Source organism: Astatotilapia calliptera, chromosome 2 (genome assembly GCF_964374335.1).
Source record: "Astatotilapia calliptera chromosome 2, fAstCal68.1, whole genome shotgun sequence".
NCBI lineage: Eukaryota > Metazoa > Chordata > Actinopteri > Cichliformes > Cichlidae > Astatotilapia > Astatotilapia calliptera.
In genome coordinates this window covers 1,848,319-1,869,439 of record NC_137423.1, presented here as the reverse complement: position 1 = coordinate 1,869,439, position 21,121 = coordinate 1,848,319, and the positions used below count along the sequence as shown (strand labels likewise).

Sequence of the window (21,121 nt, the reverse complement as noted above, 5' to 3'; positions counted from 1 at the left end):
ACCGTGCTCGTTACCACAATAATAACGTAGTTATTAACGTAGTTAACTAGTCCCTACACTGGTAATAACACAGAAATGAATAAATAAGCAGAAAAGATTCAAATGAACAAGATGAGCCTACTGAGATTCTGTACAGCTGCTCTTTGTCAAAGGAAATGTTAATGAGTTTATTTCACTACAACTAAGGAGGCAAGCCCGACTCCTGAAATTCAACCCCCCATCATAATTCCCCCCTCCACCAAACTTTACACCTGGCACAGTGCAATCAGAGAAGTAACGCTCTGTTGGCAATCACCAAAGCCAAAGTCCAGAGAACAGGCCTCCACTAGACGGCAGCATGCTTTACATCACAGCATCCAACACTTTGCATTGTGGTTGGTCATGTAGGGCTTGTATGCACACAATCTGCAGTTGAGAAAAGGTGATAATAATCAGTATATGTTATTGCAATACCGCATATCACAACATTTCTGAAGCTGCAAATGTGTCGTTTAGTGAGTGAAGTATGGTGAGAATGTCGTATCCTGGGGTCTGTGTTGATTTATACCTGTAGTGAGTTAAGACAGAGATGTGAACGTACTAACGAGTGAAGAAAACATGTTGAGGATGGAGGACAGTTAGTGAATCAGGAAATACAGAGGATTGATGAAGAGGAGGGCAGCTGTGAAGAGGATGAGTTGGTACCTGTGTAGTATGGACCAAATTGTTTGTCACAAGCTTAGAGAGTGAGAGGATGCCCGAGGAACGGATTTGTACGTATTTATTTCCAGGAACAAGGGTGATGTGCAGAGCTCAGATAGGATCGAGTTGTTGAAGCTGGGTTAAGAAGAGAGGAGACTCTCATTCTTTCTCGGCATGAAGCCCAACTGCTGGTTGCTGTGTTGATGGACACAGATGAAGTCAGCGTCCATAGACCGTGATGTTTGAAGACAATACTGAGATCTGTAGTGAGGCAGGAGGTAGATGAGAGAACGGAAAGTTGGCGGTCAGTGAAAACAAGACAGAATGTGTGTAAATGTGAGGCAGGTATAACAGTGACGTCATACAGTGCTAACGAGACGGCAGCGAGACCTGCGATGATGCATGGCTTTGAGATGGTGCACTAATAACAACCAGGATGGATGATTAGAAATGTATTCCTGTCATTGAGTAGTCTGAACTGTTGTTGTTCTCGGTCCTGACTTCATTTGTGCGAACAACAACAGGAGGGGTTAGTAAAGAAATGATTTGTGCTTCTCGTCCATCGAGAGTACAGGCAACAGAATCAAAAGTAAAAGAAAATCACTTTTGCTTCTGTCTTCAGGTCCTGTGTTTGTTGTTCTGCAGTTTGAACTACTGAAATAAAGTCACAAAGCACAGAAATGAATTCAGCTGAATGAGATAAGGAGCATCAAATGGTTTTCATGGTGCACTTAGTCCAGTTCCAGTCTGATAAACTGACAACAGCAATGAAAAGAAGCACGAGCACATGAACATGCAAACACAAACTGATTTATTCAGGTATATAAAACACAGGTAAAAGAAATATTTCTGAAAATAAGAGCATTTTGTTTTTAAATTAATTATCATTTCATTCATTTGACACATTTCAAACATATGTGAGCGAGAAGTTCTAACCAGTGTTGTCCCAGTGTGTTGCACCTGCTTCATGGTGCCCCTCATGTCTATTTATCAAAAATAAAATCATTATTTTTATGTATTTACATGATATTTCCTTCAAATGTTGCTACTAAATCAAAGTGTGTGTGTGTGTGTGTGTGTGTGTGTGTGTGTGTGTGTGTGTGTGTGTGTGTGTGTGTGTGTGTGTGTGTGTGTGTGTGTGTGTGTTCAGTGTTCAGAGTTGGACAGGCAGGACAGCCCCGGCAGCCTCCAGCGACGGGCACTGGTCTGAATCCTCAGGTCTAACCAGTCCTGCTGAGCTGCACCCAGCACCAGGCTGTGAGCACAAAGGAAACACTTCTTAACTGGGAGAAGTGTGCATCAGGCCCATTAATGTGTCAAAAAAATGATGAATTTCTGCACTACCTCCGTAGAGAGAATGGGAGAACTGTACCTTGGAGCGAGGTATGGCTCTGCGGGGGTCGATGGGTCTACTGGAGGGAGGTCGGTAGGCGTGCATGAGGAATCAGACTGAGGCAGGTCCTCGCCTTCCATGCACCTCAGGTTGGCTATACTGCTCCCCACAGCAGCATCAGTGCTGTCCCCGTTTCTGTCAGCCGGACCTGGAGAATTACAGCAGGCTCATCACCACTGCCTCTCATTGTATTTGTCACATGAATGGCAACCACACAGCCTGTGAATCCTAACAGAACATGTGCTTGGTTGATGAAGGACAACTTTCTCACAGCCCAACACGCCTCTGAAACGCCTGTGTACTGAAGGAACGAGGGAAATGAACTGTGACGTGTTGGCACATTTGAATGCTGCAGACTGACGTGACACTTACAGCAGCGAGAGAAAGGCTCCCAGGATTGAGACTGCACGTACGGTTTAGCCTGCGGCTGCTGAAGCAGGCACACCACTGCTGAGTCCACCTGCTGAAAAACCCTGCAGGCAGAGAGAGCACCGAGGAACTTCATCACTTATTATTTAGACTCTGCCAGCAAATATTAAAAAGTAACACTTTAATATTTTTTACTTGAACAGACCCAGGAGATAACCAAAAACAGTTGAAGTCACAATGTTTAAGGTGTACAACAAAGATGTGACTAAATACTGAAAATAGCAACATTTGTATGATTATCTTCTTGTGCACATCTGGTCCCAGCACTGCAGCTGCATTTGGAAAACTGAGTCCCACTCTGACATCACGTCAAAGTGACTTATATACAGGGTGGGTCATTCATATGGATACAGCGTAACAACATGGGAATGGTTGGTGATATTAAAGTCCTGTTTGTGGCACATTAGTATATGTGAGGGGGCAAACTCCTCAAGATGGGCGGTGACCATGGTGGCCATGTAGAAGTCGGCCATCTTGGATACAACTTTAGTTTTTTCAATAGGAAGAGGGCCATGTGACACATCACACTTATTGGTAATGTCACAAGAACAACAATGGTGTGCTTGGTTTCAACGTAACTTTATTCTTTCATGAGTTATTTACAAGTTTCTGACCACTTATAAAATGTGTTCAGTGTGCTGCCCATTGTGTTGGATTGTCAATGCAACCCTCTTCTCCCACTCTTCACACACTGATAGCAACACCGCAGGAGAAATGCCAGCACAGGTATCCAGTATCCGTAGTTTCAGGTGCTGCACATCTCGTATCTTCACACCATAGACAATTGCCTTCAGATGACCCCAAAGATAAAAGTCTAAGGGGGTCAGATCGGGAGACCTTGTGGGCCATTCAACTGGCCCACGACGACCAATCCACTTTCCAGGAAACTGTTCATCTAGGAATGCTCAGACCTGCACCCATAATGTGGTGGTGCACCATCTTGCTGGAAAAACTCAGGGAACGTGCCAGCTTCAGTGCATAAAGAGGGAAACACATCATCATGTAGCAATTTCAAATATCCAGTGGCCTTGAGGTTTCCATTGATGAAGAATGGACCCACTATCGTTGTCCCCCATATACCACACCAAACCATCACTTTTGTTGTTCCAACAGTCTTGGAGGGATCCATCCAGTGTGGGTTAGTGTCAGACCAATAGCGGTGGTTTTGTTTGTTAACTTCACCATTCACATAGAAGTTTGCCTCATCACTGAACAAAATCTTCTGCGTGAACTGAGGGTCCTGTTCCAGTTTTTGTTTTGCCCATTCTGCAAATTATGTGGCCGATCTGGGTCGTCCTCGTTGAGATGCTGCAGCAGCTGGAGTTTGTAAGGGTGCCATTTGTGAGTAGCTAATATCCGCCGAAGGGATGTTGGACTAATGCCACTCTCCAGTGACATGCGGCGAGTGCTACGCTGTGGGTTCTTGCTGAATGAAGCTAGGACAGCCACTGATGTTTCTTCATCAGTGACAGTTTTCTTGCGTCCACATTTTGGCAAATCCAACACTGAACCAGTTTCACCAAACTTAGCAAGCAGTTTGCTGACTGTAGCATGGGAAATGGGTGGTCTCGTAGGGGGTCTTGCATTGAAATCTTCTGCAATGACCCGGTTACTGCGTTCACCAGATATCAACACGATTTCGCTCCTCACGTGTTAACACCTCTTCGACATGTCAATGGCTGTGAACAAAGAGAAACTTGTAAATAACTCATGAAAGAATAAAGTTACGTTGAAACCAAGCACACCATTGTTGTGACATTACCAATAAGTTTGATGTGTCACATGGCCCTCTTCCTATTGAAGAAACTAAAGTTGTATCCAAGATGGCCGACTTCTAAATGGCCACCATGGTCACCACCCATCTTGAGGAGTTTGCCCCTCACATATACTAATGTGCCACAAACAGGACTTTAGTATCACCAACCATTCCCATGTTGTTACGCTGTATCCATATGAATGGCCCACCCTGTAGAATCAGCCTCAGTGGAAGAGAACATGACGTCCGCAGTGCAAACAGCAGTGTGTTCATTTCCTTCTTAGCTGGCACAGTGGTGCAGAGGTCTGCACTGCCAAATAACAGAAAGAGTCTGAACCTGTCTGGAGTCTTTTTGGGTGGAGTTTGGATGCTTCCTCTGTGCCTGTTTCTTCCCACAGCCCCAAAAGCTGCATATTTACTGACTGTGTGATTCATTGGTGATTTAAAATTGCAGATGGAAAAATGTGACGTTCAGTGGTCAGTAAGACTAGAAAGATGACGGCTTCCACACTCTGAAGCTCACAGTAAAGCAGTGGTCTCAGATATGTGGAGTATGCACAGCTGCTAAGCTTTCATAAAGCACCTTGAGGCGACTGCTGTTGTGATTTGGTGCTATATAAATACAATTGAATTGAATTGAACACGTAGGCTCGTTTGGGCTGGTTTTGGATATTTGTTACTGGTTTGATTAGTTAACAATCAAGAGATTTACAGGGAGATGAAGATGACAATGAATAAGAGAAAAAGCCAGATGGTGATACCGGAGGCTGAGCAGCTGCTGGTGGAGCTCAGCTGACAGACCATACTGGTTGGACTGGATCATTTCTCTAATAGAGTCAAAGTCCTGCTTCAGCTGAAGAGCGCCCTGCACGCTAAAAACAGAGCAGAAGGACATTTGTCAACATCTGAAGATGGTCTGTGTTTATGTGACGTGAAGAGTCACACGCACATGTACCAAACTGCTGTTTTTAATGATGTCATCAGTTTGTTGGCTAACACCGTCTGTGCTCTAAAACACACCTGAACTTGATCTTCCGTCTCAGGATGTGCTCCATCCATGCCTCCATGAACGCTGTCATCGTTATACTCAATGCTTGGACTCGTGCGTCGTCAGACAGAGGGGCCACGCCCTCTAACACTTGACCAATCACAGTTTGAGCTGCCAGAGATGCATATTCACTGGGACTGTTAGGAAAACCTTTGGAAACACAGCGTAAAATGAAAAAGGCCATTTAGAGAGAAAATGAAATACAAACTTTTAGCTTCTGTTGAACTGAGATGCTGCTGAAATATTACAGCAGCCATTTATTTTCAGTGTGGTTGGTGCGAATATAAAAGCATTCATAAGCAATGACACTAACTACACGCTGTAGCTGCTGCTTTGGCAGGACAGCGACCCAAAGCACAAACATGACAGCTGGTGTTCTGTTCATAATACATGGGTGGATCAGTCACTGTGGAAGGAACAGACTGGAAGTCCAACCTGCAGCTGTTAGTGACAAAACTTTGAGTGCAAAACATGACAAAGATCAGGAAGTGTTGGAGCTGGAGCAGTGAAGACAGACACACAGTGAGAACCTGCTGCACTCCAGCGGTGTGGCACAGGGTCACCTGCTTACACCTGAGTTTGTGGGTTGTTCTCTCACAGGAAAACTACATTCACTGTATTACAGTCACATAGTACTGAGTGTTACTGCTAATGAAAACATTTAAACACTTTAACAGTCATGAGTGTTTTCCTTTATTATTCAAACCAAAGTCTTCTCTGGCTTAGTCTGAATGATCAGCAGGGCTGATAGAAATATTATAATGATGATCATTTATTGTACTGTTGAAAGAACTCTCTAAAGCTTGTAAATTACAAATATTGAATTCCAAATTATTTGATTATTTATGTGCAATTACAAACTCAGTGTAACTATCTGTGTATAAACACAAAGCTGACACTGTGAGACTTCATCACAGGTGTGAGCATCACAGCAGATGTCTTTGTGCAAAGTAACTGAGGATAAAAACATGGAGCAGATTTTCCTGGCCTGGCTTTTTATAGCAGATAAGAAAATCAGATGTGAACCTGATGCTGCTGAAGTGAAGCAGAGCAAAGTTACAGAGGTTTGATTACAGACACAGCTGAGAGTTTGTTATTTGGCATCATTTGTAAAAGTTTACATTTGTTCGATGTTTAACAGCAGAAATGAGGCTTTGTTGTTGGAGTGTTGAGTGATGAAACCTGCAGCGTCAGAATCTGTGAGACGTCGACAGAATCAGCGACGGCGTGTCCGTGCCGTCGGGTGAACGATCCACGCTCTGTGTTTCTGTGCGGACTCTGTAACCTGCTCTCATTTGCTGTTTTAGCTGTTTGATGGTTGCTGAAATAATGTTGTGAGCTTCAACCTGAGATTCTGGGGTTTCTGACAAAAATACATTTATATTTAAAAATGGATTCAGGACTTAATGAATGGATATCACTTTATTGAAACTAAAATCGATTTTTAAACCCAACCCTGATGAGTTTAGCCGAATAAAAGTAACCCCTAAATAACTTCTTCGTTGAACAGTTACAGCGTGTTTAGTAATGTGTTGATGTTTGCTGCAGTTTTTATGTTCAGAATTCACAAAACCTACAAAACCACTTCACTTTGTTTCACTTTGTAAGAGCCCATCAGACATCACTGGCTTCAAAGGCTGCTGTACTTAAACCATTCCTTAAAGATCCACACCTGAAAACCTAAACACCTGATCACCTGAAACAGAACACCTGATCACCAGAACACCTGAACACCAGAACACCTGATCACCTGAACCAGAACACCTGATCACCAGAACACCTGATCACCTAAACACCAGAACACCTGATCAACAGAACACCTGATCACCTGAACACCTAAACACCAGATCACCTGATCACCTGAAACAGAACACCTGATCACCTGAACCAGAACACCTGATCACCAGATCACCAGATCACCTGATCACCAGAACACCTGATCACCTGAACCAGAACACCTGATCACCAGATCACCAGATCACCTGATCACCAGAACACCTGATCACCAGATCACCAGAACCAGAACACCTGATCACCTGAACCAGAACACCTGATCACCAGAACACCTGATCACCTGATCACCTGAAACAGAACACCTGATCACCAGAACACCTGATCACCTCAACCAGAACACCTGATCACCTGAACCAGGACACCTGATCACCAGATCACCTGATCAACAGAACACCTGATCACCTGAACACCTAAACACCAGATCACCTGATCACCTGAAACAGAACACCTGATCACCTGAACCAGAACACCTGATCACCAGATCACCAGATCACCTGATCACCAGAACACCTGATCACCTGAACCAGAACACCTGATCACCAGATCACCAGATCACCTGATCACCAGAACACCTGATCACCTGAACCAGAACACCTGATCACCAGATCACCAGATCACCTGATCACCAGAACACCTGATCACCAGATCACCAGAACCAGAACACCTGATCACCTGAACCAGAACACCTGATCACCAGAACACCTGATCACCTGATCACCTGAAACAGAACACCTGATCACCAGATCACCTGATCACCAGAACACCTGATCACCTGAAACAGAAAACCTGATCACCAGAACACCTGATCACCTGAACCAGAACACCTGATCACCAGAACACCTGATCAACTGAACCAGAACTCCTGATCACCTGAACCAGAACACCTGATCACCTGAACCAGAACACGTGATCACCAGAACACCTGATCACCTGAACACCAGAACACCTGATCACCAGATCAACTGAACCAGAACACCTGATCACCAGATCAACTGAACCAGAACACCTGATCACCAGATCACCAGAACACCTGATCACCAGAACACCTGATCACCAGAACACCTGATCAACTGAACCAGAACACCTGATCACCAGAACCAGAACAGCTGATCACCAGATCACCAGAACAGCTGATCACCTAAACACCAGAACACCTGATCACCAGAACCAGAACAGCTGATCACCTGAACCAGAACAGCTGATCACCTGAACCAGAACACCTAATCACCAGAACACCTAATCACCAGAACACCTGATCACCTGAACACCTAAACACCAGATCACCTGAAACAGAACACCTGATCACCAGAACACCTGATCACCAGAACACCTGATCACCTGAAACAGAACACCTGATCACCAGAACACCTGATCACCAGAACACCTGATCACCTGAAACAGAACACCTGATCACCTGATCACCTGAAACAGAACACCTGATCACCAGAACACCTGATCACCAGAACACCTGATCACCTGAAACAGAACACCTGATCACCAGAACACCTGATCACCAGAACACCTGATCACCTGAAACAGAACACCTGATCACCTGATCACCTGAAACAGAACACCTGATCACCAGAACACCTGATCACCTGAACCAGAACACCTGATCACCAGATCACCTGATCACCAGAACACCTGATCACCTGAACCAGAACACCTGATCACCAGAACACCTGATCACCTGAACCAGAACACCTGATCACCAGATCACCTGATCACCAGATCACCTGATCACCAGAACCAGAACACCTGATCACCTGATCACCAGAACACCTGATCACCTGATCAATGTGGTCTTTATTCAGATCTGTTCATAACTTCCCTGTCTTTTAGTTTGTGCTTTGTCCTCTCGGTCTCTGTAAGTTTTCCACTACTCTGAAACTCCTCTTCCTCTACTGACCGGTATATTATTTATATAGTATATAGTTGTTCTCCACACTTCTCTGTCAGCTTTCCTCTCACCCAAACCTTACAGCCACCTTTTAAGACTCTGGTTCTGGTTTTCTGGTTTCCCGTGAAAGGGAGTTATTATTCACACGGTCACTAAGTGCTCAGAGGAGTTTCTTACCTTACAACATAAATCTACATAAAACACTGAGGTAAACTGAAGTCATACACTCAGATACGAGTACCTGTCCTGTGGCTGGGCTTCCAGTGTACAGCAGGAGGCATGGTGTGTTCAAAGATCTCTCCTGACCTCTGCTTGCAGTCACTGGAGAATGTCCTCAGCATCACAGAAGAGAAGGTCTGACGGACAGTGAAGACACCAACATTACCGGTTAGATGTGGTTAGGGAATCATGTGTGGCTCTGTATAGTCCTGGTATATGATCCTCAGCAACACTAAACACACAGTCCACCCGTCTGCACAGCAGCAGTGAAGCTTTCTGACGTGGCTGTGAGAAGAAAGCAGACAGCTCACCTGCAGAGCAGACCGAGCACGCTCCAGCGTTTCCAGCTGCTGCTGCAGGAGGAGCTGGCTGTGGGTGTGTAGAGCAGACTGCTGGTCACTGTGTGAATTCATCACTAGTGATTTGGTCTGATGCACCATCGCCTCGAATGACTCCCTCATCACCTGCAGACACAAAAAACACATTTAAACTGACACTGAGCTTAAAGATGAACTGTGTCCAAACGTTTTGGCACCACTGCTCAAACTCATTTTGTTTTTTTATTCGAAACGTATGAAATCCTTAATACATGAATATGAAGCAAAGTGAAATAAATGAAACGAACTTTGGGCCAAAAATAAGTACAGCACCAAAGACAGCCATTAGAAGCTCACAGTACATCATGCTTTGCATTGTTTTTACTCCAGTGTTAGTACAAAGTGGTGTGACTATGATCAGAGTTCACTGCATCGTGTTTATGAAACAGCCTTTGCACTTATATCAGTCTCTGATCACCCAGCTCTACAGAACACGTGTTCTGGTTGTAATATATGAGTAACCTACTGTGAGGTCCCCCTGTGTAATAAGCAGGAACTTATTGAGACTCCAGGAGGAGAGGAACTGGTGTGCCTTGGACATCACCCATACAGTAGGCAGCTGCACAGAGGCCAGCACCAAACCAACAGTCTGCCTCTGCAGAGTACAGGGGAAGAGGCTGAAGGGACCTGTGGAGGGGAGACAGACACAACGGGCATCAAGTCAATTTTATTATTATTATTATTTTATGTAGAAACTGTTTTTAAAAAAGAAAAATCAGGCAAAGACTCTGCAATATTAAAGAGAGACAACCACTGATCAAAGCCCACTGACCCATTGATCAGTGGTTGTTGATCAGTGGTCATGAGAATTTGCATAATTATGATGAAGGAACTGAGCTCCCAGCCCATTGTTCCCTCAGTGGGCTGGTTTCAGTCATTATGCAGATGTACTGTTTATAAGTTTGAAACCTGCAGTCAGCTGAGACTGAAGACGTCACCTGGATGTGACGAAACGTTTCTCCCACTAAACACTACGTCCAGATGAAGATATGAGTTGATGTCATTTCCACTGGGTTTGGTTAGAGTGCTGCTGGTGGAACGTTTACCTGAGGCTCTGCTGTGTGACTGACGGCAGCGCAGAGAAGACAGGAGGGGTGGCAGCAGCAGAAGGAAACGCCCCATTGTTGCTGACGTTGTCACATTTTCATCTTTTTCAGATGATGTCACCACAAACGAGCTTCTTTGATTTATCAAACATTTATCTGTCAGGGTTGAACCTAAAGTTCGACACAATTCTGAGGAGAGACGACGAAGCAGAAGCACAGCAGGGGACAGCGATTCAGCTCAAAGTCAGTCTGCAGATAATGTTATTCTGTTTTACAGACGAGCGATGTCCGATGTTATTTATTGTTGCTGAGGAATTTAAAAAAAAACACCATAATGTACTTTATATTAGAGCTGGGCGATAGAACGATAACGATATGTATCGCGAAATAACTTTTTCTCGATAGAAAAATTTAATTATTGCGATAGACCTCACCGCGCTCGTCCTCTTAAAAAAAGAAAAAAAGAACAGCCAATCCAAATTAAGTAGTGCAGAGCCGAACCAATCACAGCCGCAGCGTCACGTCAAGCCGCACATGTGTGTTTGTTTGGGAAGCAGCCAGCCGCCGTGCCGCCCGGGTAATGGAGGAAAGGAGTGTGCCGACTAGAGAAAAATCAACCGAGAGCGTGACCGAAGAGAAAACAGATGATGGTTCCAACGCCGGAGAGATTGTCGAACGGAAGAGCCACAGAAGCTCTGTAGTGGGAAGGTATTTCAGCTATTTCAAGTCTGACAAAAACAGAGTAGCTGCACTGTAAATGTGCCGAAATACAATAAAGCGGTGCAGCTCAGTCTCTGACTGGAAGCGCTGATTCGTCATTCGGCTTTTGTCAGACTAAAGTAACTGTTAAAACTGTTTGAAAAGCTCAGCTATACAACAAGGACAGATTGAGAATTTCCTTTTAGTTCTCAGTTTATTTGATATTGACAAAAGTTAGTCAGTTTTGTCTGTTCTTCTGTAAAACAAACTAAGATTTATTTTTAGAATTAATATTTTGTTTCTAAGTGGAATTGACAGTTTAGTCTGTTTCGTTTGTTCTGTTTTGAAACTTAAACGCTTTAGCGGCTGCCTTTTGTGTAGTTTACAATATTTGCCTTTATTTATCTGAAAAAGTCTCATGTTCCTTAAGTACATCTACCCTGTTGAACTTATTATGGGAAATAAATATTTAAATCAAAACAAGCTGCTGATTATTTCACATTTTACTTGTGAGCAACGGCACACTTAAATCTTACAAATATAGTTATTTGGCTGATATCGTGATAGATATCGTTATCGCCTGAAATGAAAAAAAAACATATCGTGATATGAAAAAATCTCATATCGCCCAGCTCTACTTTATATTTATCAACTGTTGGAAATTCTGCTGCTGTTAAAAATGAAGTAAAACATGATTTTAAAAATAACTTAGTGTGTCTGGTCAATCAAATATGAAATCAAAGCTAATGACATCACACCGTGTCTAAAACAAAAATGACATATATGTAAAAACATGTAATATGTAAGGTCAGAGCAGCAGACCGGTCAGTGTGTGAGTCTAAGCGCACTAACCATAGTCCCACTGAGCATGTGCAGTAACCAGTAACACACACAGACTCAGGTCCTCCAGCATGACTTCACTCTCCTTTGGAACTTGACCTACAACACACAACAAGGAGTGTCACACACACAACACAATTTCATATGCTCGGTTTTCTCCTTTCAAAGAGTTTTGCAGTCGAGCTGCTCTCGGAGGTTTTGCTGTTAACCTGAGTGCTGAGAAGCTCCCCCCAGCTCCTTCTGACAGCACAAGCTGTGATCATTACTGATGAGAGGCTGCGGGATAAAAACACTTTGAAATTAGACGATTCTTTTTTGTGCACACTGCCTCCCCCATCCATCAGGTCCAAATGTGTGCCAGAAGCAAACACAACGATCAGGCACTCAGATTGTGCAGATCATCATTGAGTCTCAGAGTATCTGAGAGCCTTTCCCCGGAGTTTCATAAATATTTAACATAACTGAGAGACCTTCTGTATACTGACTCTAAGTTTAGGCAAAGCTCCAGTCAGCTCAGCGTTTCCCACTCTGCCCCCACTTTCATGTGAATGTGCTCATAGATTAATGTGACCAATCACAAACGTGGATAAGACAACAGAAACGTGTCCATTCCAAAGGAAGAGAAAATATGAAGCGGTTACACACAACGCAGACACAAAACAGCTGCTGTAGACAAAGCAGCAAAGTAAACGTAACAAGGAAAGCAGTGTACAACATTACAGCACTACACGCTCAGCCTGGACTCTACTTTACGTATACATGTCTGCTATCATCAGACGGTGGGCACAGTGGCTGCTGAGGCCATGTTCTTACCAGCGTCTGAAGCCTGACACAGCCGGTGGATGACCTGGAAACCCCTGTGGTGCTCCTGGAGGTTGAGGCTTCCTGCAGTGTGTCCTGCTACAGGGACTTGTAGTTGCAGCCACAGGGCTCTGCTGCAGAAAGCCCTCAGCAGGGTATGATACTGTTCAAGCAGATCAGCAAAGACCAGAGACTCACCCAGGTCTAACCACTGGACTGAGTGAGACCAGCAAACAAGGTCCGGCTCCAGTGTCTTTGTGTCTGCTTCAAACATCTCCTCCTTCTCTGATCTGAAAGATACAAATCACCTCTTAATGTTTAACCATCCTTTGATAGAAACACTGTAGTAGCGTAGGAACATGCACTCGTTTCCATGAATCCTACACCACCTGAAGGTGTTGGTTTCATGCCTGAATGATCATCTCTTCAGAAACAGACCGTGTTTCTTGGCCCGAGTCTGCATTTTTAATGCGTCGCTTTCAAGACAGTACGAGTCGGAATGAATGCATGATATTATCAGATAGTTTAATAGTTTAATTATTTATATAGCACATTTAATTACAACAGATAGACTGTGTGCGACTGTCCTCCACCTGCAGTTGTCCAGCTTACTATAATCATTAGTTTGGGAATGCCCAACAGGGACAACATAAGAACTGGGAAGAACAAAAAAACAACTTCTGTCAGGAGAAAACTGCTTTCAGTCTTTGTTTCATGGTTTACTTTGTCAATCTTACTTCAAAGAGAATTGTGCAAATTCATGCATGTGGCAAAACAGCACTAACTTCATCATTGCATGAACTTCAAAATATTCCCCGAATGAATCAAGATCGATCAGGATATAACAGCATATTTCTGACTAACAAGGCAGTTCATTCCATTTCTATTAACACTTTCTTTAAAATAACACATTCTGGGGCCGACTTGAAGGATGTGGCAGAAATTAGACCTGAGTGTAAATGTGACACTGGAACCTGTAGAGTGATATTTAGAATCCCCATAAATCCAGATCATGTTTTCATTGTTGTTCATTTTATGAAAAATTTAAACTAATTAAAGTTGAACCTTATTGAGCTTGAAGAAGACGTCAGAGGAACAAAGTAACTTGCTATTTAGAACCTGCCATGAATCATTAATACAAACAGGCGGTAAGAAACGTCGTTTTAAGTAGTTTATGTAGCATTATTACTACTTTGATCTTTAGATCCATTTATTGACCTTGACGAAGAGGTCAGAGATCAAATGTGACATCTTCATACAGCACTTTCTATATGTTTACAATAAACACCACACTTGTACGAGTCACAGTCATAGTCTGCTTCTAAGAATACAGTAGAGGTCTGGCCCAGCATGTAAGGCAGATATGAATGGACTCAACATCCCTACAAAGAATGACGCGGACGCAGAAACACTACCAGTAACATTGGTAGGTGGTAACAATGGTGTGACCATACCTGCTGGTGGGATCTGGCACAGTTATTTCCAGTTCGGCCCATTCCTGTTGAATTCTCTCCACATTTTGGTCTTTGTTCAGTTTCGAGCTCTCTCTGTCTAATTCCACTGGATCGGGTGTATTTGGTACTCGAGCGCTCAAGATCGTTGAGTCAACCTTCCCATTTACCACGTCCGTTGCTGGGGTTTGAAGCGGCTGTTCGTTGAGTCTTTCTGGTGTGGGTGTATGTGAAACCAGCGGAGCCAGCAGATCACTGGACGAAACAAACACCTGAAAAAGCAGCTCTGCTGAGGAACGCTGAAGTTGGCAAATCCTTGACGGTGGCACGCCTCGGAGACGTTGGGAGCTCATTAACAAAGGTGAAGCTGTCTGCAGAAGCGCGCCGCTTTCTAAACGTGTCGGATCAGGTTGAACCAAGTCCAACGCTTCTACGCCGCTCTGAGTAAAAGCAGAATGGGACGTGCGTTTTTGACACCGGTTACTTTGTTCTCTTTTAGAGTTCTCCTCTTTATGTTCTGTATCTGCGGGATTGGCTGAAACAGAGGGACGATTTTCCACGACTGGCTTGTTCAAATGGACATCAGGCGTGTAAACAGGAAGTGTTGTATTTTTATTTTGACAAGACATCTGGGGGGTGGGACGACTTATGGAGAAAAGAGGAGAGGAAATTAGATATGTATAATGTAGCTGCTCCCAGGTCCACTCAGATCTCAATGTGGAAATCCCACAGCTGAGACTTGTGGGGTTTTGAGCACACGTGCAAGTCTCATGGTTGCTGTGGATCTGACAGAAGTAACAGGGCGGCTCTGAAGCCCAGTAGTGCAGCTGCTTGGCTGCCATTTCTGCATGATAGCTTGCTAAAATCATCATTAACTCTTTGACTGAGAAAGGAGAAGGGCGATGGCTTTTGATCCTTGGAAGACTGGAATCCAATGTGGAAAAATGTGCCTGCTGCATTACTGCAGTCTTTAGCTTGGAGGCGCTGTGCTGACCTCTCTGCTCATCAACAACCTGGTTGTAATGATAAGTCCCTGTTAAAATATCCTCCAAGACTTCTTTTGGTACAGAGTCTAAGTCAGTCTGGAATACAGAAGACAGGATCGCTTGGACATAGTGCTCCATCAAAACCAGAGCCTGCAGACCAAGTAAGTCCAGAGATTCCTTGATCTTTAGCAGTAGCCTGGTATGTTGACCAGCAGCACGTCTCAAGAAGTGGTCAGACTGGACTTTGGAAAACAGGCAAGACCAGTGATTGAGATGAACCCTGAGTTCTTGACTCAGTGAACCCAGATCGAGCCTGCATGAAGTTGACGGGGTCTGGAAAAGAGAGCAGAATGACTGTGACTGTGTGAACAGGCACTGGTGGCGATACAGAAATCTAAAACTCTTTGACAAAGATGTCAAATGTTGGACGTTACAGAAGCATTCCTGCAACCATTTTTAACAATTATCCAACTACGGGTTGTGGCGGACGTCTGTGATCTGTTACACAGACTCTTCATTACATCGCCCAGTGAAGGTGCATGTGAAGACGCAAACGTTCAGCACAACTGGACAGTTCCCTCTGGTAGCCTCTGGCACAGTGTGATGTACGTGACTATATGACACAGTGCTCAGTAAGCTTTAGATCACACAGTGCTGAGCGCTCGGCCTCACCTGCTGAGGTGCAAGGTGTTGCCGATGATGTTCCAACAGTCTGCTCACACTGGATATGTAAACCGCTGCTAGCCGAGCCCTCCTCGTGTACTCGTGTATAAAAATCAGCAGGGATCGCTGCTCCAGGAGTCTCCACTGAGCTCTGTATTTACCCTGCAGGGAGGATGAGGAGGGCAGGAGAAGAACCCCAGCTTCATCTGGCATTCCTTTAAAACAGGCCTGATTAGACGGGGGAGGAGGTGGGAGAGAGGAGAGGAGATTATGAACTCAGTTATAACAAGATCGATGTTTGTTCAATATTATGACCTCATCCCAAAAATGGCAATTAAAGAGTCAGAATGCTGAGGATGTAATCTTTGAAGAGATTAAGCTACGAGAGCTTTCATTCACTCATGTTCTCCTCACACCCGTCACAATCCAGTTACACTGCAAACTGTATAAATTCACCTGAGACAGCCGTGCGCTGCCCACCAGCTGCCACTGAGGCGCCACAGAAAGAAGCGCTTGCTGCAGACGCAGCAGGCGCTCGGAGGAGCGGGACACCAGGTTGTGAGCCACTACAAAGTTCTTCTCTTCCTGATCCTGACCGTGACCCCAGAATAACCACTTCAGACTGGGGTTAAAGCTGCTCCTGATTAACACCTCAGCTTGCTGCAAGGAACGAGACATGAACATCTGTAATCAGCAACCCGAACGGGATGATGCAGAGGCCAGTGTGAAGTGGCTTAACATAAACAGTCCTCAGTAAAGGGTCAGGACAGGCAAAAGCAGTCCGAGGAAAACCTTTGAAAAACTACAAGGTCTCACTCCAAATATAAAGGAATCAGGGCTGGGTTGAGGTCAAGACTGAAATGGGAGGAGCTATGTTCACATGGACAGTGGAGGATTAATGTTTATTGATCAGTCAGCTTAGTAGAAATTGTGCCGTAGTATCGGGCAGAAAAACAACATGTTGTGCTGCATATATAAATCATACCATTTGCACTCAGATCCTCTGTTTAGCAAACAGGAAGTGAAACTGCTCTGAAAGAAACAACAACAATGAATGATCAGTCGTAGCTCATCCTGCTCAAAATCCCTCACATTTCATTGGTTCATGTAATATGTTCAAGGTACAGTATATATACATATTACTGCAAAGCTGTAACGTTGCCTTGTCATCTTGAACACAGAGGCCGAGGTGTCACTGTTAGGCCTAATCATGTTTTATGTATGTGGCCACGTACATATAATAATTATAGGTGACTGCACACCCACTGCTGAGTTTATAAGTTGGCTCATTGCAAAGAAATAAACAATCGAATTCATTTCATAAACCAACAAAAATGAAAAACATGTTACATAAAAGTTCTAAATGAACTTTTCATGTCATTGAGTGAAATAAGTATTTGATCCCCGAGCAAACGATGACTCAGTATTTGGTGGAGAACAGCACAGCGGTCAGACGTTCCAGGCTTGCTCACATCTCAGCAGCACTGTTGGCCTTCTCCTCTCCAGCTCCAGCTCGCTCCACAGATAGGACTGAGGTCTGGAGACACCCCACGTCTCCATTAAGGTTCCAGACCAAAATGTTGGCAGCATTCAATGACTGAATATCAGATGTAATCAGATTACAAATCAGTCTACAGGTTAGCTCTAAAATGTCACTTTACGATACATTTAGTTTAGTTTTCGTGCATTAAAACCATTTTAGCCTCATGTTCACTGAGATGTTTCCACTATGTCCAGATCCTCACTGTGACCAACGAATGATGAGTGTGTGTAAAACCCTCTGCAGAGACGTTTGATGTGATTCTGCATCACAGAGTCGGCTTAATGCTGAGCTGACATTAAATGCTGCTGTAAAAGTGCTCATATTAAGAGCACAGAATAGCAAACTTGCAACTTCCTGACATTTCAGTGTTTGTAGAAATCAAAACTTCTGCAATGAATTGGCTCTCTGACACTTTACGAATGAGGAAATTAGTTGATCATTTTATTGCTCAGTGTGGTCTCAGTGATCCTGTTTATCTGACTGCACAGTAAAGCTGTAAAAGTCTAAACTGGAACATTAGAGGTTACCGTGCCGCTGTCTAATAATGCAGACACGGGGAATCAGCAGAGCGAGCTGAAACTCATTTTAAACAGGGCTCTTTGTGCATGCTTGTTGTAACTGCAGCTGTGTGAAGCAGGTTGGAATCAATTACAAAAGCATTTATACATTTGTTGCTTACATTCTAGGGTTGTATTAATCCATATTAAGCTTAAAATTAAACTTAAATACTCATTTGCAACAGTGTGGATACAAACAGAGCTGTCTCTGCCTCAAACAGACGAGCTTACAGCTCCACCCCTCACTAACAGCTGACGTTCATTCTCATTTCAGCTGCATTAAAGTACTGAACAGTTCTCAGAAATGCTAACGCACGCTAACATTAGCCATTTCATTATTAGCAGTTATCCAGCAGCCACATTAGCCATGTGTTATCATTAATGTGGCGACTAATGAGGAAATGCTGAGTGGATTACAGGCACACAGCTGTGCAGACCAGTGGGGGAAACCACAGCTAAACTGGGCAGAGAGGCCACAGTGTGGAGAATTAATCCAAGCCGACAGTGACCGGTTCAAACTCTCACAGTGAGCCTTCTGTTTTGTTTTGAATGGTCTTTATTTTAGCAGAACTAATGCCACACAGTACACGAAGCTCATCTTTCCCATAATGCTCTTTGTGCGCTCTGTTATTTGTTGTGCCCTTGGTTTATTAGTAGCTTCTAAAATATATTTTATCTTCACAATCTGTAATGCGAGTCTATCCATCCATTCTCTTCCACTTATCCTCCTCAGGGTCGTGGGCTGGAGCCTATCACAGCACATCTTGGCCAGGTCACCAATCATGAGTGTGTTTGTGTGTGTGCAGGCATGTATGTGTATTACCGATCAGGCCTCGCTCTACATCAGCATCTTTCAGTATCTCTGGGATGTTGTGATCCATAGTAGACAAAGCTGTGGAAGGACGAAGCACAAACATGAATTCAAGGCACAGAAAGGGGCCTGTTTATTTCAGAATTCACTCTCCAGCATTTCTGTTGTCACAGAATGTCTATATTCCAAATCATCTGTCAGTGATGTGAATATGAAGAAAAGGTATGAACTCCACAATCATTTTATGAACAGCTGACATCTAAAAAGGCTGCCTGCTATACTCTGTCAGCAATGCCAAGTGTGTATCACACTGTGGTTCAGCCACACTGCTCTCTGCTGTGTCTACACGACAGACTCTGTGACAGTGCTCGCCTGTTTGCTTCAGTGGGGACAGTCTGTGAACTTTCTGACAGATCTTCAACAATAATGTAAACACCACCCAACAACAGGAGCTACATGTTCCAACTTCACTTGTCCTTTTTTTAAGATGACGGTGTAAAAGCTCAGTGTATCCATGAGTCTGTGCTCTTCTTCTGGACATGGAAAACATGCTAATATCTTCCTGTGTCCAACATCGGCAATGATCTAATGGAGTCACCACAGTCAGCTCAACAAAGGCTAGTTAGGGCCAGCAGATGTGTTATTTCCAGCCATCGTACACTTACTTATCAAAACTGTGTTTCTGCGTCCATCTTTGGGGCATCTCGGCTCAACAGAAGAACTTCTCTGGGGAGTACCGACTGGCTTTTTCCCCGCAGAAGAAGAAACGCTGTTAGCTTCATGTTAGCGTTGACACAGCGCTGCTATCCGCACTTGACTGTGGCTAACGTTTCGCCTCACTGAAAGAGCCAGCCAACGATCTTATTATTGACTTACGCCTTTCCTAAAGACGCTCCCGTTAATCCACGAAGGAAGCGTTTAAAATAGCATCTAAATGGCAGAAGCCTGGGAAAACAGGATGTAGCTGCAGCCAATCAGGAGAAAGCGTCGCCAGTTGTTATGGTAAACAAGAAGCGGCGGTGACTCTTGCGCCTGCGTCACTTTTGCTCCTCTACGAGAGGATCCTTCCGCATCTTACGGACATAATTAAAGTAATGGGCTGTAACACCGTAACTACGGTACAAAAACAGCGATCACATTAAACAGCATGTTGCCTCATTTATCCTGAAAACACAATCGCGATGTAAACAATCGTTTAAAAAAGGAAAGAAAAAATCACTGGTTATTTTCAGGAAAGTTAGTTAATTTACATAATGCATAAGATTAAAATATATAAGATTTTAAATTGTACTCAAAATGTTTCCCCGTCATTTTAAATACAGTGGCCAAAATTGACGTTGCCGGCCAAATCTGCAGTCGGCCTTTATTTACAATTTAAATATCGCAAATAGCTCATTAATGCTATACATGACAATTTAACATTTGGTAAATGGACTGATTCTTATATAGCACTTTTCTACTCAAAGCGCTGTATACAACATACATTTGAAGATTTATAGATTTCTGTTTTTTCCTCCATCTCTGCTCCCCCTCATTCTTCTACTTCCTCGCCTCAAGCCTCCTGTCTGTAATTGAAATCAAGGCTGAAGGCTCTAACACAGGAAAAACATGCATGAACATGCTTTTTATTCTCTGGACAGATGACAACGAGACGGCTAAATAACAACAACAGGTGGTTAAAAGGTAACATTATGTCAGCTAGCTGGCTCCTAAGCGTCACACTTTCCCTTTGATAAACAGTCCTGCCATCATATAAAAGTTTATTGACTGTTGAGGTAAATGGTGGACTGACAACCTACATGTACTGCAGATGAATGGTGGCCAGAGTTGATTGTCCTTCTTCAGCCACCATACCTAGGATTATGCAGTTGAATCATGAGTGGTAAGAAAACAGAATTCAGGTGGCTACAATCTGTGTTGTTCAGTGGTGCATTATGGGTAATCTCAGCCTCTCACTGAACGTGCTCCTGTAGCACATCATGGAGTGGGTGGGAGGTATTATCCACCATTGTCCTTATCCACCTCTCAGACACCACCCTAAGGGAGTCCAGCTCCGTCCCCACAACATTACTGCGACCCTCCACCTGCTGCCCCAGCATGGCACAAAAGTCCTGAAGACTGTAATAC

The 21,121-nt window shown here is 43.9% G+C and overlaps 1 protein-coding gene across 3 annotated transcripts; it reads right to left on the bottom strand.

Moving 5' to 3' along the window:
- Window positions 1-1,471: 1,471 nt before the first annotated feature.
- On the bottom strand, window positions 1,472-20,020 carry ccdc142 (coiled-coil domain containing 142). 3 transcript variants are annotated; one of them, XR_013912487.1, is made up of 17 exons: window positions 19,660-20,020; window positions 19,007-19,075; window positions 17,069-17,115; window positions 16,540-16,743; window positions 16,093-16,311; window positions 14,438-15,753; window positions 12,996-13,273; window positions 12,195-12,281; window positions 10,644-10,832; window positions 10,064-10,224; window positions 9,532-9,684; window positions 9,243-9,357; window positions 5,280-5,457; window positions 5,021-5,131; window positions 2,447-2,573; window positions 2,054-2,222; window positions 1,472-1,936 (listed from the first exon to the last, which is right to left on the bottom strand). XR_013912487.1 is itself a non-coding variant. In XM_026181744.2 (17 exons), the coding sequence occupies exons 3-17, from the start codon at window positions 17,069-17,071 to the stop codon at window positions 1,828-1,830; spliced, it is 3,393 nt and encodes a 1,130-aa protein (XP_026037529.2). In that variant the 5' UTR covers window positions 17,072-17,115; window positions 19,007-19,075; window positions 19,660-20,020; the 3' UTR covers window positions 1,472-1,827. The 3 variants fall into 3 exon arrangements, 2 of the variants coding, with proteins under 2 accessions (XP_026037529.2, XP_080164987.1); XM_026181744.2 differs by having other exon boundaries at window positions 2,447-2,547; XM_080308861.1 differs by having other exon boundaries at window positions 2,447-2,547; window positions 17,069-17,110.
- Between the last annotated feature and the right edge of the window lie 1,101 nt (window positions 20,021-21,121).